The sequence below is a fragment of the Vulpes vulpes genome, chromosome 7 (genome assembly GCF_048418805.1).
Source record: "Vulpes vulpes isolate BD-2025 chromosome 7, VulVul3, whole genome shotgun sequence".
NCBI lineage: Eukaryota > Metazoa > Chordata > Mammalia > Carnivora > Canidae > Vulpes > Vulpes vulpes.
In genome coordinates, this window is record NC_132786.1 from 15,462,588 (window position 1) to 15,476,447 (window position 13,860).

Genomic DNA, 13,860 nt, shown 5'->3' on the forward strand with positions numbered 1-13,860 from the left:
GCCAGCACCTGGGAAGCAGGTGCCAGCAGTGACTCTGGGCGGTGGCTGCTCGTGGGGGAGGAAAGACTGCCTGGGAACGGGGCCCTGGGCGGTTATTGGGTCCTGAACCTCGGTGGCACTGCATCTCCACGCGGCTTCTCAGTGACCGTCCATACCCTCTGAGGTCGGGGTGGGCACCCATTTCACAGATGAGGAAACCAAGTCCTATGGAAGCAGACTTGCTCAGTGACACACAGCTGAGCTGAGCAGAGCTGGGAGTAAGGGCAGCTTTAGCTTTCACCCAGCTGGGGGGTTGCTGGGGGTCAGGAATGGGGCAGCCCTCACAGGTGGGGCTCAAACCTGGGGTTCACCTCAGAGATGGGGGGCTGCCCTCACAGGTGAGGAGCTGCTCTCACAGGTGGGCGCTTGAACGTGGGGCCGACCTGACAGGTGGGGGCACCGAGTGACAGGTGAGCTCAGGCCTCACCTCTGGGTTTCCTCCCCCCCCAAGCTGATGCCCCGTTCACCCCCAGCCCCCTCCCTGGGTCACCTGGGGCCACCGGCCCGGGCCTGGGGCGCCCTGCGGGAAAGTGTGATGGGGAGGGGCTGAACCCGAGGCCTGCGCGGGGTGGGGGGCGGGGCCCATGACCCAGAGCCGGCAAGGCGACCCGGGCTCCGCGGAACTGGGTTAGCGAGGACGCGGCGCCGCATTGCAGGGCCGGCTGAGCATGCGCAGCCGGCGCCCCTCCCTCCCCCCCTGCGCGGGGAGTTCCGAGTTCGGGGCTCCTCCCCACCGTCTCCTCACCCCATCCTCCGCCCTCCTCCCCCTTCCCTCCCCTCGCCCACGCCCCTCCCCTCCCCTCTCCACCCGTCCCCTCCCTCTGCTTCTCCCACCCCCAGTCCCCCCCTTCCCGGGTCCGGGAGCAGCTTCCCTCTCCCCCACCCCACGACCTGGTCACCCCTCCGCTCCTCCCTGGCCCCTCGCAGCGCCCCGCGGGCTGAGCCAGGGCCTCACGGTGTAAGCAGCTCCCAATTTCAGATAAACAAGGATTTTTTTTAGAATAAATATGTCCCAGACCCCCCTCTCCACCTCCATCAGCCAACGTTTAGTCTGCCTTCATGTTGGGGCTCCAGGGGACTCTGGGCAGTGGGAGGGGTCCCCAGGGACCTGGAGGGTGGAAGTGGGGACCTCTCCCTCTGTGCCCTCCCCTAGCGCAGCTGATCTCCCAGGGATCGGGGTGGGGGGGGATACCCTGTGCCAGGGAGGAGGGGTAGGAAGAGGAGCTGGGGGCCTGGAGACCCGTTCCCATGTCAGAGGAGGAGGGGCGCCACCAGGCAGTGGGCTGCAACCGCCAGATTTAGCTGTAAGATCTGAATTTCAAATAGACCGTGAAAAAAACCTGAATGCAAATACGGTCCAAACTGAACGGGCCTTACTTCCACTAGGAAATTATTTGTTGTGCGTCTGAATTTGGGACACACATGCTAAAAAATCCTCATTGGTTATCTGAGATTCCCATTTGACTGGGCATTTTGTGTTTTATCGGGCAGTATACACAGAGCGGTTGAAAGAATAGTTTTTTTGTGATCAATTCATCAACCAGATGGGCTAAGTCAGAGCTTTTGAAAATAGGGGTGGTGGGGGCACAGCAGGAGAGCCCAGGGCAGGAGGAAGAAGGAGCGAGGCCAGGCCGGTGGCGGCCCTGGCGGCCTCGCAGGTGAGGTGGAGAGTACGGCGCCTGGGGTGAGGGTGACTCTGGGGTACGGCTACCTTGGTGAATGCTGGGTCAGTGCCAGGGGCGTTGGGACCTGGTGGCCTGGGTGCTGTCCGTGCTCCCGAGACTCGGGCAGCAGCGGTGCCCACCTCACGGTGTTGCAGAGGGGCCAGGGGCAGCAGTCCCTGCCAGGTGGACTGCCCCGGGGTCATGGGGGGTCGTCAGGAGGGAACCTCTGGGAGCTCCTGCACCCTGGTGGGGTTGTCGTAGCAGCCCTGTCACTCCCCAGATGTGAAGGGATCCCTGCCTGCCCCAATGTTCATCAAGAGATCCCCCCCCCCAGACGGCTGCAGGCTCGGGTTCTGACCCCAGCACTCTCTCTTGGCGGGTCCCGGAGGCCTTGAGGGGTCCAGCCCCTCTTTGAGTAGGACTGTGACGGGGGAGCCCTGCACTGTCTGGGGGAGAGCCCCAGCGTGGAAGGGATGCGGTCTCTGCTTGCTGCCAGAGCCACCGGGGAGCTTCTCCCGCCACCATGCCCTCCTATTCTGGAAGGTGACAGTGTCCTACCACGGGACAAGACTGAGTCTTCTAGAGGATAAACACCATTGGTGAGGGTGGGCATCCTGCCCCAGGGTCACTGGCACAGCTATGCACAGGATGCAGATCCCAGAGGGCTGAGATGGGCAGCGGCCGGTATGACCCTGGCTGGGGACCCAGGGAGGTCGGCGTGCCAGCTCTCGAGGTGCCCCTGGCAACACGAGTGTCGTGGTGATAGGGGCGTAGAGGGTCCCGGTGCTCGCCGCGGGATATGGTCAGTCCCCCGTGGCAGGGGTAGGGGCCACTGCACCTGGTCTGCCCAGGATGGTGGCCGTGGGGCCGGGAAGCCCACAGCCAGTTTGCACTGCACGTGGGGCCTCTTGTGAGGCTGTCTCAGGGCTGAGCTGCACCTCGTCCTGGTGACAGCGGAGGGCCTGCGGAGGGCGTGAGGACTTGGTTCAGGGGCCCGGCCGCAGCCGGGGAGGGAGGGCCCTGGGGACCCAGCTGCTGCACCGCCCCACGGTGCCATCGTGTGGGGCGGGCCTGGTGGCTGGTCTCTGTCCCAGTGGCAGCTGCAGGATGGCACGGACGCCCTGCTGGGGTGGGGTAGCTGCCTGGCACTGGCGCGGTAATTGCTGGTTGCCGAGTTGCCTTTTTAAAACAAAACACGCACAGAAGTCCCTGCACAGGGGTGGCGTGGGGGGATCTTTTCATCCTCCTTGCTCTGCTGGCACCCGAGGGAGCCCGGAGCGGACCGGGTGGACCACGGGAAGCTCTGCGGGATGGCTAGGCCTTTCTCCATGGCTGCCAGTACTTGGGTTCTGGTGCCAGCCCTCCAGGGGCAGCCCAGCCCCTCCCTCCAGCCCCCCCCCCCCGTACCCCATGCCCCATCTCAGAGTCAGGGCAACGGTTATAACAGCCCTACCCTGTAGGAGCTCTTGGTAGCCTTGGGGGCCAGTGCAGAGCACTGGGCAGGCTAGTCCCAGGTGGCCCGGCAGGACCCCAAGCTGCCCCTTGACGCTCCCTGTGGGCCCCGTCAGCATGGAAGCCCCGGCTCGGAGGCGACCCCCTCCTGAAAGCAGTGTGTACCTGGCAGCTGGCAGCCAGTGCCCACAGGACGCTGTTTGAGGACAGAGCCGAGCTCGGAGCCACAGGTGTGAGCAGGTGTGGATGCTCCGACCTGAAGTTGCCCAGCTCCCATGACCTGCTTCTTCCCTGGGGCTCCCGACCCAGCTCCCCGGGACCCTGGGGGTGGGAATGTCCCGGACAGGACAGCTCAGCAGCTCAGAGCCCCAGCTCTGTCCCTTGGGATTTTGAGAGTTTGGGGACTTGAGAGTTACAGGGTTGATGCTGGACGGCATTTGGTGTGATGGTGGATATCCCTGAGCCTCCTAAGATTCTAGGAAGCTCCCTGTTGGCATCTGATGGTGTCAGTATGGAGGTGGGTGGGAGGAAGGGGAAGGACCTCTGAGTGACATCCCAGGGCCCAGTGAGGGGCGTCGCCGGGGCAACAGGTTCTTGTCTGTGTGCTGGCACTGACCACCACTTCCCTCTAGAAGAACAGAAGTCCTGGCAAAGGGGGTAGGGACACCTGCCAGTGGCCTGGGGTGTCTTGTGAGATGGGGGTTGGAGGAGGGGAGTAGGAAAAACAGGCCAGGTGCCCAGCTCTGCAGGGCACGCTGCAGGGGTGGGGGTGGGGGTGGGGGCGGGACTGGGCTTGGAGTCTCCTCTCTGTCAACTCCTCTCCCTGGGACCTTCCCACCCTTTTCATACATAGGGAAACAGACTGAGAGGGAGGCTTGGCCTGGTTTAGGGTCCCCATGTCCAGTGTCCCCATGGCCACTGCGCCCCATGCCCTGAGGTGGTCAGCATCTAGCCTCCTCCCGCGGCTCTGTCTCTGGCTGGTTCATGGCCCCCAGCTGGCAGGGCGGTAGCCAGGGACCTGAGCTGCTGCCGGGCTCTCATGGCCTTGCCCACCCCCATGCGCCACCAGGCCCCCAGTGTTGTTCAGTGTCTCCCTCTAGGGCCAAGACACACGTACACTCCCACACCCCATAGCCTGAGGGTTGGCTGTCCTGCCCACCCCTTCCCAGTGGGCGTCCTTCTTTCCTGGGACCTCAGCAGGCATTCGTGTGTCCATGCAGAAGTGGACAATGGCCCCGGGGCAGGGGCTTGACCCTGACCCAGACCTCCACGGGCCCTGTCCAGGAGCTGCTGGACGTGGTGGGCCGTTCTGGGCAGCAGCTGCTGTGGCCTGCGTCCTAGTCTTCCTGCCCCAGCCCAGAGCCCTGTGCCATCCCTGCATCCCCAGGTCATTCCCCAGATTGCGTGTGGGCATCGATGGAGCGCCTCGAGCTGGCGGGGCTCCCCAGTGAACACGGCCCCCCCCATCCCATCCCAGAGGTTCTTGGGGGTCCAGCCGCCACCGTCGGCAGCCCCCGCCACCTGCTGGGCTGTGTGGACTTTCCGTGTGGGATTTCATCTTCCAGCCAGCACGACTGCTGGTTTTTCCCAAGAGGTGGTGTCACTTGTCCCAGGCCAAGCCTCGGGGGTGGAGAGGGGGCAGGTTGGCAGCTCCTCCTGCCAGGTGGGCCCATCTCCCCTTCCCATCCCCCCTCCGCCTGCGCCAGTGCCTCGCGGGTGTCCTTCTGCCCGTGACAGCTCTGCTGCTGCTCCTGGCAGCTGGCGAGGGGCCAGGCACCCACCCACGTCCCTCCTGTCCCCCTTCTCCTGGCACCCTCCCCACCCCAGCTCTACTCTGAGTCACCCACAGCCCGGGAGCAGGTGGGTGCCGGGGCGGGTAGAGGATGGTGGCAGGGCTGGGAGGGCCGGAGGAGGCCACGGGGAGCCCCAGCCTGGGGTCTGTGCACCTGCTTCCTTGACTGGGACTGCCACTCATGCTACAGAGTGCGGCGGAAGATGTTCTCTCCCACCACCCTCGGCTTCCTGACCCCGCTTTGGGGCCCTGCCTGGGGGGACATGGCCTGGGGGGGCCCTGCAGGGAGACCCTGCCTGGGGGGAGATCCTGCCTGGGGGGGACTCTGCCTGGGGGAAGACCCTGCCTGGGGGGGCCCTGCCTGGGGCACTTGCTGTGTGGAGCTGGATTCAGTCTCCCTCTGCCATTCCCCGGGACATTGTTGGAGTGCAATGGGTCAGGCCTGCTGTGTACGTGGAACAGACGGTGCCCACGTGTGGCCCCATGTGGCATGGCACGGTGACAGCTCTGAGTAGCCCCTGCCTCCTGTCGCTCGGGGGCTCCTGGGGTTTGAACGGTGTGGGGTGTATAGGGCTCTGCTGCAGCCACCCCCTGACCTGGCCCCCAGCTCCCGAGCCTGGGGGCATTCTCCCGGGGGGGGGGGCCCAGCGTTCAGGGCAGGCCTGGTGCAGCGGTGGTGGTGGGAAACCCAGGAGGGCTTCCCGGCCTTGCAGGCTGTGGAGCTGCAGGTCTGGGATTCAGGCAGGGGGCAGCAGGGGGGTCACTGGTGTTTTGGGGTCCTGTGTCTATTTTGCTGTTTCAGGATGTGAATGAATGCTGTTTTCTCCGTAACCCTGTTTCTTGAGTGGGAGAAACAAAGAGCCGTTTTATGGGCTAAGCCCTCCTCATGGGAGCGGGTGTGCGAATGTATCCCAAGCGTGTGAGAGGTGTGTCCAGACGATTCCCGGTTGAACTCAGGAATCCCCGTGACAGCCAGTCTTTCCCCCGTGACACAGACTTCTTCAGACCCCCACAATGGTGTGATGGCGTCCCCTTGGTCTCCTGCAGGCAGCATCAGGGCCTGTGCCTCTTCTGTCCCCGGGGCTCACGGCCCTGCTGCCCCTGCTCCTTGTGACCTGGAACTGCCCACGTCCCCTGGGTCCCCAGGAAACGGTCGGTATTGGCCTGGGGTCTTCAGGAGGGAATAGGGCAGGGGGGCCTCCCCTTTATGGGGTTCCCAGATATTGGGGGTGCTTGGCCTCTGCCCTCATTCCTGGGCCCCCACCTCTGTCCCCATCCCATCTGAGAGGTCACCCTCAGACCCATACATGCAAAATGACGTCAAAAGTGCCTGGGGCTTGTGCACGTGTGGGGGTGATGCAGGCTGGGTCTGACATAGTAGACTGGGGAGAGGAGACCACATCTGGGGCCAGGACACAGGGTGTCAGTGGGATAAATTCTTGGGGTCCTCTTGTCCTTAGCGCTGGTACTGTGCATATTCTGGGGCATGTGCCATCATCCCATGATAGCGTGCTAACCCGTGGCCCCGGCAGTGGGGCCACAGAGGTAGGTGTCTGGTCCTCGGGGCAACTCCGGGTGCTCTGGACACTCAGGACATCCGGCCACAGCCCTGGCAGGTGCCTGGTGAGCCGCTCCTGGGGTAGCCTGCTGCCCGCCCGGCCGGGACGTCACTGCAGCAGGCATGGCTGGTGGGGTGCTGGGCTGGGGACCCTGGGGCGCCGTGGGCCTTGGGCAGCCCAGGCACTGTCCCGGCTTCACCCCCCAGGCTGCTCAGTGGTCACTGCTTTGGTGTCTGGTGTCTGAAGTCCTGGCAGCCGCCCAGGCCAGAGCACCGGGAAGGGGGTGGGTGGCAGGGATGAGCAGGGCAGCAAGCAGCTCTGAGAGGCCCTGGGGCTAGTGCAGGGTCGCTGGCCCATCCTGTATGCTGCTGCCCACTGGAGAACAGGAGGCAGTGGAGGTGTCCTTCCCGGCTCTAGCTGGCAATTTAGGGCCGGGACACGGGTTAAATTTGACTTGCTTCACTGTGGCCACGATGGGGCTTATGGTACTAGTTTGGAAGTTGAGCAATAACTTGTGCACCGCTGAAGGAAGAATTCAGGGCTGTGGGCAGGGTGAGGGAGCTGGCTTCGTCCTCCCACAGCCAGGGGCCTGTCCTAAGAAGGGGACAGCCTCCCATTCTATCTGGGGCCCAGAAATATTGTCTTGGACTATTAATTTCAGGGTGCGCTGCTGGCCTGCTACCGAGAGGGACGGCCTGGAGGGTCAGTGACCTGCTGTGGCTGTGGGTGGATCCTGCGTGTGGGCCGTGCAGCCAGGCCTCCCCTTCCTGGTCCCACACAAATAATTCCTCTCCCCTAACGCGCTCGGGACGCGGTCCATCTTTTGGGTGGGGCTGTGCCCTCGGAGACAGCTTTCAGGAATGAAATAGTCTTTTAAGGGGCTTACTTCTGAAAAGTGGGTTCCCACATGCAGTTTTGTCCTGATTTCTGGGCATGAAAATGACCCCAGCTCCCAACCTGCCTATCCTCCTGAGCACTACGTGACCTGAGCTTCATTCCGGCCCTGTCCCCCCTGCAGACGGTTTCTCAGTTGTCGTCCACCCTCGGGGGTGTCCACTCCGCTGCTCTTGGGACGGTGGGCAAAGCTGGAGCAGGTCCTATAGGTCAGGTTCACATTCTGTGTCGCGCTGGACAGTCTGCAGGGTTGGGGGCTGCCCTGAGTCACATGGAGGGCGTCCTTGTCCTGACCACGTATTCGCTGAGCCGTCACCTGGTGGGAGGACGTGAAGTGTGGGGCTTCTCTCAGACGCTCCGAAAAAACAAGCACGTGCATACGGAAGCACAGATTCTGCAGAAGCGCTTTTTCTGAGGATTTCGTAGTGTTGGCGCTACTTTCCTCTAGGTTTGAAAAACGTTCAGGATAGTAACTTAAAATCCTAGGAGAGAAAAAACAGCGCCGAGAAACCAGCACCCCGGCTGTGCTGCGGGGCGCGGTGCTGGCTGTGGGGACAGCCCCTTCCACCAGGCCTCTAGAGGTGGCTCCCACCCCCCAGGTAGGTGTAGCGTTGCCTGTTTGGGCTTCATATGGATGGAAAAGAGGAATCCACGCTGCGCGGTTCTGCTGCAGTTGAGCCCAATCCATCCCTCCTGGGGGGGTGCTCGGACCTCTTCCCATGTCTGCCGTCGTGAATCCTGCTGTGTCTTGTCCACTGGGCTCTGCTCCTGCCACAGAGGGGACAGGACAGCGCCAGGGCCGCGGGGGGCCGTGGGGGGTGAGGGGGCGAGGGATAGGGTGAGGGCCTGTCCCCTGCTGCTCTGCTGGGACCCTGCAAAGCCTGGGCGCCTGGCCACAGGTGGGAGCCAGGCAGGCAGGGCAGGGAGGGCTTAGCGTTTCCGGGGACGGGAGGGCCGGGCGGACGGGGGTGCAGGGGTGGGGGGTGGACCCGAGTGTTCCCAGAGAGCGTCCCCCAAGAGTTCCTGTCTGCAGGCGTGAGGAAGGGCCATGCACGTTTGCAAGCCTGTCCCCTACCGCAGCCCAGCACTGTCACTCAGCCCAGGGAGAGCTGACCACAAGGAGGTAGCAGGCTCCCTTCCTGCAGAAGGACCTTCAGATGCCTAGGTCTTGGCCCCCAGGCAGCGCCCAGGGCCTGGCAGGCCTGAGGAGATCACATCAACTGCACCCTGCGGGTGGGTGCTGTCTGCGGGTTCCCGGCCAATCAGGCAGGCCTTGTGGTCTTGGCTGGTGCCAGGCCCTTGCTCTGAGGAGCTCAGCAGGTGCAGGGCTGGAGGGGGGTGCAGGACCCCCGGCACCCCCTCCCTGGGCATGCCCCACCCTGGGGCAGCTGCCCTCCTCATCTTGCCTCTCTTGGCAGTTTGGCCACATGTGTGAACCAGTGCCCTGTGTGAATGAAAGCACGTTTTGGGTCTTCCTTTGTAAGTGGCTTGTTCACACAGCCTTATGTGAGTGAGCCGGGGTGGCGCGCACACGCTGCTCAAGAGTGAATCCTGTTGTGCGGCCGTAGCCGTGTTAATTGTGCATTCTCTAGCCAATGGAAATGTGGAGGTTTTTTTGGTGTTTTGCTATTAAAATCTCCGTCACTTATTAAAATGGTCCTCGTACCTTTGTCTGAAATAGAACATTTCTGATAAATTGCTTGATTCCTTGAGGCCCTGCCTCTGGAACCGAAGTGCTGGCCTCGAAGGGCTGAGAGGAGGGCTGGGGCTGGGGCTGGGGCTGGGGGTGCTCCTAGGCTGGTTCCTTAGTGCCCAGAGCTTGCTCCCCCTGCACCAGGTCCCCCTGCACCACCTCCTCCTGCACCAGGTCCTCCCCTGCCAGCTCCCCCTACATCAGCTCCCCTGCATCAGCTCCCCCTGCACCAGGTCCCCCTTCATCAGGTCTCCCTGCATCAGCTCCCCCTGCACCAGGTCCTCCTATATCAGCTCCCCCTGCACCAGGTCCCCCTGCATCAGCTCCCCCTGCACCAGGTCTCCCTGTACTATGTCTCCCTGCACTATGTCCCCCTGCATCAGCTCCCCCTGCACCAGGTCCCCCTGCATCAGCTCCCCCTGCACCAGGTCCCCTGCCATCAGCTCCCCCTGCACCAGCACACCATTCAGGCCAGTGTTTCGTAGATCTGTGCACCCTCACCCCAGAGGTCCAGCAGAGTCCTACTAAGCTCATGGGGACCCTGCCTGCTGCCCAGCTGCCCCCCCCCCCCCCCGCGCCCTGCGGACAGCGTTGCTCCACCAGCGCCACAGCCAACTATGAGGAACACACCAGGTTTCAGCAGGAAGCTCCAGTGTATGGATTGAGGACAGATAAGTGAAGGATAAATTGGTGCTGTCAGTTCTGCCGTGAAACGTACGGCACTTTGTCCCCCTGGACCACATGGGGTTCCTGCCTCTGCCTCCGTGGGCCTCTCCTGGGGAACACTGGGCAGCCGCATGCCAAGAGAGGTGATGGGCCCCTCCCCGGGCCACCCACTGGTCTGGGTGGTGCTGGGCTCAGGGGAGGGGCGGGGGCTGGCTACTGGGGCATGAGGTCACACTGTGCTGCTTTCTGTCCCCAGATCACCAGAAGCTGGAGAGAGAAGCTCGAATCTGCCGTCTCCTGAAGCATTCCAACATTGGTGAGCAGCTATCCCAGGGGGTAGGGGTCCCGGCTTTCTGCCCCGCGGCCTGTGGCCTTTTCCTCCCGACAATCAGACTGGTAGAGAGACACCCAGAGGCGTCCTGTTCCTTCTCCATACGAGGGTGCCACCCCAGACCCCTGGAAATGGCTCTTCCTCCTGACCTGCAGTGATTCTGGGGGGGGTCGGTGCAGCCCCGTGCAGGAGCTCTACCTGGATGGGGCCCCACCCATCCCTCTAACTCCAAGCTGTGATCTTGGTGAAAACATTCTGTGGCTTCAGAAAAGCCACAGGCAGCCCAATTAAGAAGAAAAACGTTTGGAAACCAGAAACCTCAGAGACCACTGCAGGCGGTCCCGGCCTGAGGTCTGAGGTCTGGTTCAGGTGACCTGGCTGTCGCCTGCCAGTCCTTAGAACTGTGTGGCCTAGGGCTGGGGTCCCGTCAGGGGCAGGGGAGCCTCGGGAGCCTGTAGCCTTCACCTCAGGATGGTCACCCTTTCTCTGAAACTCCAGGTCATATCCCTGTAAGTGACACCATTGTAGGAGCAGCACACCCTAGAAGTCCACTGGGGCCTCCAAGGCACTTGGCCCTCACTCGGCCACATGCTCACCCCTGTGGTTCTAGGGTGGTCCTTGCTTGCTGCCCTGGAGGGCAGGTGTGCATGTCCACCTGGCTTCCCTGCTCTGCCTCTGGCCCTTTAGGGACTTCTGAGGGGCCCACTGCACGAAGTAGCCAGGGGGCGTGGAGGGGATGACAGGTCTGCAGCCTCTAGAGCTTGTCAAGGTGGAGTCCTGGGCCGCTCCTGCCAAGATTCTGGTTTAGTTGTGCCAGGACAGGGCCCAGGATGCTATTTAAAAAGAGTAGCAGGAGGGATCCCTGGGTGGCGCAGCGGTTTGGCGCCTGCCTTTGGCCCAGGGCGCAATCCTGGAGACCCGGGATCGAGTCCCACGTCGGGCTCCCGGTGCATGGAGCCTGCTTCTCCCTCTGTCTGTGTCTCTGCCTCTCTCTCTCTCTCTCTCTCTGTGACTATCATAAATAAATAAATAAAAATTAAAAAAAAAAAAAAAAGAGTAGCAGGAGGTATGGAGCAGCCAGTTCTGGAGCCACTGGCTTGGGGGGTGGGGGGTGCATGTCACTCCCGAACCAGGGCTTGGCCTCGTGGAGGCCTAAGGGGCTCCAGAAAGCCTCTGCCAGTCCCTAGAGCTGGTCCTGGGAGCCTGTGGCCCTGCAGGACAGGGGGAAGTGAACCCCCACATCCTGGGCGGCCCCCTGTACCAAGGCTGCTGCAGCCCCGGGTCCTGCCCAGCGCTTTTACTCCAGGTTCTCAAGCCCAGTGTGTGGGACCCGCCGGAATGCAGGGGCCTGACTTGCTCCTGGAAAGCTGACTCGGGCCTGCGGTGGGCCCACGAACTGGAACCTTCCACCAGTGTGCCAGGTGTCCACAGGGACCCCAGGCCATTCCTCGCTGGCGGGGTGGGGGGGAATGTTTGCACAAATGATGGGCTTCGGTCTGACCTCTGACCTTCCCCAACCCGGCTGGGGCCCTCTGTGGCTGGGGCCCTCTGTGGCTCCAGGCTGAAAACTCTTTCCTAGTGCTCCTGGCAGACACCTCCACCAGCCAACTCCACCCCTCCCCCTCCCGCCAGCCCCCTCCCCTGCTTCCCCTGAGCACCAGGCCACAGTAGGTCACCACTCTGAGCAATCGTCAAGAATCCCCTTTAAATAGCGGGAGGACCTAGGTGTTCTTTGGTTTGGCATTTTGGGACAGTTCTTCAAAAGATATCTTGCCCTGCCTGGATGCCCGGTGTTGTTCCTGGTCACTTACGATCAGACCCTGAAGTCCTCATAGCAGCTTCATTCCAGAACACCGGGGAGCCTGCAGTGCAGAGGGAACATTCTGGAACATGGGGGAGGTGGAGCAGAGACTGAAGTACAGAGGAAACATTCTAGAACACAAGGCAGGACTGAGACGGGTGCAGAGGGGACTTCCCGTTCCCTTAGACTCTGGAGGGGCTCTCTGGGGAGTCGTGGGAGCTGTCTAGGGGCAGGTGAGGGGCCGCTTGGCCCGGGCCTGGGTCTGCCCAACCTCACGCTAGACCGAAGTGCCCCCCAGGCCCCTGGGGGAGGCAGGGGGATCTTGTTCGGCCAGGTGCAGCGGAGGGGCTCCCCATCTTGTGCTGCATCCTCAGGGAGCACTGTGTTCAGGGCGTGGGGGGGGCAGGAGCCTCAGTCTCCCCATCTGCACAGTGGAGGTGGGCACCCCCAGGGAGTGCCTGGGAGGAGCCTGGAGGAGTCAGGTGGAGGCCAGGCCGAGCCCCCTCTCCCGAGTGACCTGGGGATGCTCAAGGGCAGGTCGTGGCGGCTCCTGCGGGGTCTGCAGCCCTTGAGCTTCTGGGGCTCTCCACCTGGGTCGAGGTACCTGTGCTGCCGGCGGCACGACTCAGGCGCGGGGCGCTGATTTTCCGTTTGCGGTTTCGAGGGCCCATCGGCTGCGCGGCAAGGTGGCTGCGTCACCTGCGGGATCCGAGCAGAATGAAAACGTGGGCCTCGAGACAGCAGGAGCAGAACGGGGTCCTTGGGGCACCTGGGCCGGGGACATGGGCCAGAGCTGCATCTCCACAGGTTTTCCTGAATCTTTATGGTTTGCTTCCCAGGGAGCTCACTCATGGGGCTGGTAGTGGGAGGCTGGACTCCCTCCGTGGACGTCTCGTCAGGGCCATTTGAGCATCTTCGAGATGTGGCAGTGGGTCCCCAGGCTGCATGGGGACGGGGACATGGAGACAGGAGAGGGAGAGAGAACGAGGAGCACGGTGCTGCTTTCCCCCCCTAAGCTGTAGTAAAACACACGTAATATTTATGATTGTAACCATTTCTAGGTGCGTGGGTCAGTTGCATGTACGTGTGCAGCCGTCACCACCCTGTACCCAAACTTCCCACCTCCACTGTGCGGATGGGGAGACTAAGGCTCCTGCCCCCCCACGCCCTGAACACAGTGCTCCCTGAGGATGCAGCACAAGATGGGGAGCCCCTCCGCTGCACCTGGCCGAACAAGATCCCCCTGCCTCCCCCAGGGGCCTGGGGGGCAGTTCGGTCTAGCGTGAGGTTGGGCAGACCCAGGCCCGGGCCAAGCGGCCCCTCACCTGCCCCTAGACAGCTCCCACGACTCCCCAGAGAGCCCCTCCAGAGTCTAAGGGAACGGGAAGTCCCCTCTGCACCCGTCTCAGTCCTGCCTTGTGTTCTAGAATGTTTCCTCTGTACTTCAGTCTCTGCTCCACCTCCCCCATGTTCCAGAATGTTCCCTCTGCACTGCAGACTTTCCTGGAACGTCTGCATCCAGGAGCACTGACTCTCATTGGCCTCCCAGGCCCAGGACCTCCCATGCATGCTGTGTCTGTGGGTTGGTCCTCGCTAGGGACCAGAGGTGGGATCACCCATGGGTCCAGCTGGGATTCCCCACTGCCTGCCCACCTCGTAGCTGGGTGCTCACGTTCCTTGCTTTTCGAGGCTAAGTAACATGCTCCATATGGACGGACAGTGTGCCGCTCCTTTCCCCGACGGCCGACACTCGGCTTTCCCTGCATGGGCCGTGGACCCAGGTGTGCGGGGCTCTGCGTCCTTGCTTCCTTCAGTTCTGTGGCCACAGAGCCAGCGGCGGCTCCGTAGTGAACTTGCTGGAACCACTGTGCTCTCTGGCTCTGGTCCTGGAGGCGCCAGCCCCGCCCAACGGGCTGCAGAGCACGGGGTGGGCATGCGGGGCCTGTGCTGAGCCGTCACGCGGGGAATG

The 13,860-nt window shown here is 62.7% G+C and overlaps 1 protein-coding gene across 4 annotated transcripts in view; it reads left to right on the forward strand.

Annotated features, from left to right (window-relative positions):
- Window positions 1-13,860, forward strand: part of CAMK2B (calcium/calmodulin dependent protein kinase II beta) — a 77,405-nt gene that overhangs the window by 32,444 nt on the left and 31,101 nt on the right. For all 4 annotated transcript variants that reach the window (XM_072764959.1, XM_072764960.1, XM_072764961.1 and 1 more), the window contains exon 3: window positions 10,016-10,075. In XM_072764959.1, the coding sequence (XP_072621060.1) occupies window positions 10,016-10,075 (60 nt within the window). The remainder of the gene's footprint in view (window positions 1-10,015; window positions 10,076-13,860) is intronic.